The sequence below is a fragment of the Cryptosporidium andersoni genome (genome assembly GCF_001865355.1).
Source record: "Cryptosporidium andersoni isolate 30847 chromosome Unknown contig_111, whole genome shotgun sequence".
Taxonomy (NCBI): domain Eukaryota; phylum Apicomplexa; class Conoidasida; order Eucoccidiorida; family Cryptosporidiidae; genus Cryptosporidium; species Cryptosporidium andersoni.
The window spans coordinates 1-4176 of NW_027122837.1; the positions used below are offsets into that span (position 1 = coordinate 1).

General features: G+C 29.2%; 1 protein-coding gene across 1 annotated transcript; it reads right to left on the reverse strand.

The window, feature by feature from the left end:
* Window positions 1–48: 48 nt before the first annotated feature.
* Window positions 49–4131, reverse strand: cand_024910 (uncharacterized protein; the record flags this gene model as incomplete). Its single annotated transcript, XM_067212721.1, has 1 exon — window positions 49–4131. A coding segment is annotated over one exon (4083 nt), but the record flags the coding sequence as incomplete, so codon positions are not given.
* Window positions 4132–4176: the final 45 nt, after the last annotated feature.

Here is a 4176-nt window from a genome sequence, read left to right on the forward strand (position 1 = left end):
TGAAGATGATGATGGTAGTGGTAGTGGTATATTTAAGGTGTCAGTAACATCAAACTGGGGAGGCAAAAGAGGAACTTTTGTTGAGCTTCCATTTGAAACTATATTTGATGAAGCTTCAGTATTTTTATTTATGCCAATATATACACATTTAATCAAGGCTACAATAGTACTACCAGCTTCTAATATTTTACCATGAACGTCATTAACTGTCTTTTCATCAATCTTCCCATTACAAGTAGCAATTAAAGGTGTATTTCTTTTGTTTCCTGAATCATCAACATAATTAAAGGTGGCAAATTTATTTCCAGAGGAAATAGGGATTTGTGTGAAAACTATCCAATTAAGAACATAATAAATGGTACCAGTATAAGTAGTCCAAGTCATTTCTATAGCTCCTATAACTTTTTTTGTAATTAAAGGGTTCCTATTAGGAGCAGTCAACTGAGTACTAGTAGGGCCACTTGGATATTTAAAACTATATAATGGAAGTGGTAGACCACAAAATATTTCTACAATTTGAGTTCCTGGTATTAAAACTGTGTTATTTATTAAAGATAAGTATGGAATATAGACAGATCCAGTACAAGGTGGAATAACTGGGACTATTATATTAGACATTTGACTAGAGAATTGCCCAATTGTTTCACCCTCTAATACAGAACTTTTTTCTTCAGTTATTGTAAAAGTTACAACACCAGAACTTCCAGCCCAAATATATCCAATACCATTTAAAGAATTTACAGAAGTTACCAAAATATTTTCTGGTGAATGGGTAGGCATAGAATCTTCAAGTATAGGATGTGTATTCTTGGCTATAATCATAATATTAGTTCCTGGTAATACAGTTTGGCCATAAACTACCATGCTCAAGAATACTATATTAGTACCCATACATTCCATAATAATTGGAATTACTTGATTTTGGCCAATACTATCTACACATATAGCTTCTCCCATATTTTGACCTGGAACAACGTAGCCAATTATTCCCTTATTTTTGAAGTTTATAACACACTTTTCAGTTGTAGTTATAAAACAATATCCACTTCTTTCTATATTTTGAATAACATTTGGATTCGAAGGATCAGGAGGAGGTGAAGATGGTAAATCTCCAACATTTTGAATTCTTAAAGAGTCACAAATTATCTCAAATAAAAGAGTCCCTGCATCTTGTCGAAATCCATCTTTTTTTAATAACTCTTGAACATTAAGAAGAACTCCAGAACAAGGTGAGGTAACAGGTACTCTTTGGGTAACTTCTCCATTTATAATAATAGTTATATATATAATCTTCTCACCTATATTAACAGGAATTGAATGACTACTTTCTATTATTTTATGAGAATTATTGTGTAAGTTAATATTACCAACATAAACAGTTGTGGGAATTTTACAAAATGCACTGTACTTCTCATGTCCACTTATATCCTTAGCAAGATATGATCTTATTGCATCATATAATAAGGATTCGGTTTCTCTTGAAATATATTTTGAGAGAATTACAGAAGAGCATCTAATAGAGGTAACCTTTAGACCATCTAAACTTTTTAATGAAATGTCCAAAGAACTTATATCCAATGTTGGAAATGTTCTTATACCATTACAAGGTGAATGAATATCTGTAATTGCAATAGAATTTGGACCTATTTTAAAAGCAAAATACCCAATTTTTTCACCTTCTTGAATATTTAACGAAGTTTTTAAATTATAATGTGTATTCCCTTGAACCTTTGAATATAAAGATACTTCACCATTATTTTCAAGTTGATATAATGGACTTCCCCTATCACGAATTTGTACAACTTGGTGATTTATATTTTCATATTTATCTTGATATTTTAATAAACTAGATGGATCATATAACCAATAATTACTTTTTGTATTACATTTAATTTCAACAAATGTTTGACCTGCTTGAACAGATACTGATTTCTCAGTATCTAATCTATGTTGTAAGATATTTTTAACAGTTCCTGAACAAATACATTCTATTTGATCATTAAAATATTGATAATCTTTTTTTTTAATTCTGACATTTCCTATTATTTGACCCACTTTACACTTTTCTAACTTCTCCATTTCTACACTACCTGCAGAAGTAATCCCAATACGCCTATATATATGTTTATTATATTTGTATTCTTGAATAAAAAAGTTATAGTTATGATTATATGCTTTAGGTACAAATAACCTACTAGGACTGGGGGGTTTTTCATATTCAAAAATTGTTGGTATATAAATAAGGCCTTCTCCGTCTTTCCATTCTGGATCCTCACTTAAGGATTTCATATCAGTAGGCATTAAAGATGAATAATCTTGGTTCTTCCATGCTAAATATGCGTATGGCCATAACTGTAGTAGAATTGGTAGTGAACTATTAGTTGGTACTGCAACTCCAAGTTTCATTGAATTATGAGGTGTAGCTAAAATTTGTTTGATTAATTGTTCACTACTCACTTGAATAGAAATAATCACTTCTCCCAAATGACACATCTCTAAATTATCTTTTAACTTATAAATATCTCCAGCTGCAGGAGAAATTAATTTATGCTTAATATATGTTGTTCCTTTTTGACAAAATAAGGATCCTATTTCTGTTTTTTTATATACTTTCTTTGATGTTCTGATATGAGGTAAAATATCTATAAATAAATTACCTAAAGCTTTCATATATAACATACTACCTTTAGTAGTAATTTCAATACATTTAGAAATATCTTGAGATATTTGAACAATGCTAGATTTGTCAATAGATACTGAATCATCATCTTCACTATATACAATTTTAGTATCTTTACTTAAAGGTTCAACACAAGCTAATTTAACAATTATATGATTAGAACTTTGTGGTTTATTATTTACTTTATTATATATCGTCCTATCTATATTTCCAGTACATGTTGCAATTAAATTAACAACTTTTTCTATTTTGTTAGCAGTAATACAAGAAAAATATCCCAAAATTTCACCTGCAATAACATTCACATTTGTATCTAAAGATACCATATTAAAAACGGGTCTACCAGAAGCACCGGAAGCTACGGCTATTTTAGTATTGATAGTTCCTTTAATTAATACAATACAATCATTATCCTGAGGATTCGGAGGAACCCAATCTAATATTGTTGTAAGAAAACTAGGCATTGTAATATCTACTTCCTTAATATTACAAATTATCTGAGCTATAGTATATCCAGAATCGACTGAACCTTCGAATTTTGCAATAAGAAAACCAGGACATGGTAAAGGAACTGGATATTTATTCTCATATCCTGTTTTTGAATCTTGAAATGTATATAGACCAAAATCTGGTTTATCAACATAACAGTAACCACTATTAAAAGTAGTCTTACCATGGTACTTAACAGATAGTTCTGCCATTAAAAATTGATCTCTTTGTTTCATTGATATAATAAAAGGCCCATTTACAATTGCTCCACCAAAAGTATCATTTATTGATACTACTTCATATTTATTAACAGGAGAAACTTCTATATTCATAGATTTAGTAGCCTTCATTATATTATCAAGATATATTGGTATTGTATTTAGAGTAATATTTTGAGTTGTCTGTAATATAGCACTCTGATAAATAGTAACCCATTTGGGAGTATTATCACATTTCACTCCTATAATCTCCTCATTTTTATTTGTTATTGATCCTGATCTTAATAATTTTAAAGTTCCTGAACAAGCTGTAAAAGTTTTTACTGAATTTTCATGCCTATTACCAACTTCTCTATAAGTAAATATTCCTATTTGATCTTCTACTCCAACATATGCGTCTAATTTTAAATTAGAATGATGATAACCATATAATTTTGTTAATATACTACCATAATTCTCTTTATATTTACATTGAAACAAACCATGGTCATAAATATAATATCCATGAGCAATATACTTTGTAAAACCTATACATTGAATTAATAATCTTAACTGTCCAACATTATTATAATATAATAAAACAGCATTACATGGAGATTTTATTATCATATTTAGTCGCTTTTTAGCTCTTCCGTTTGATTTTATAAACCATTTAACCTCTGCTAAAGTTTGATTAGTTTTAATATATTCCATAGGAGATATATTACACTTTGTTTGTGCTTCTTTATCAAGTATATATTTCATTTCACCACAAGAACCAGTAACCCAATGACCAGGTTTATGAGTCAT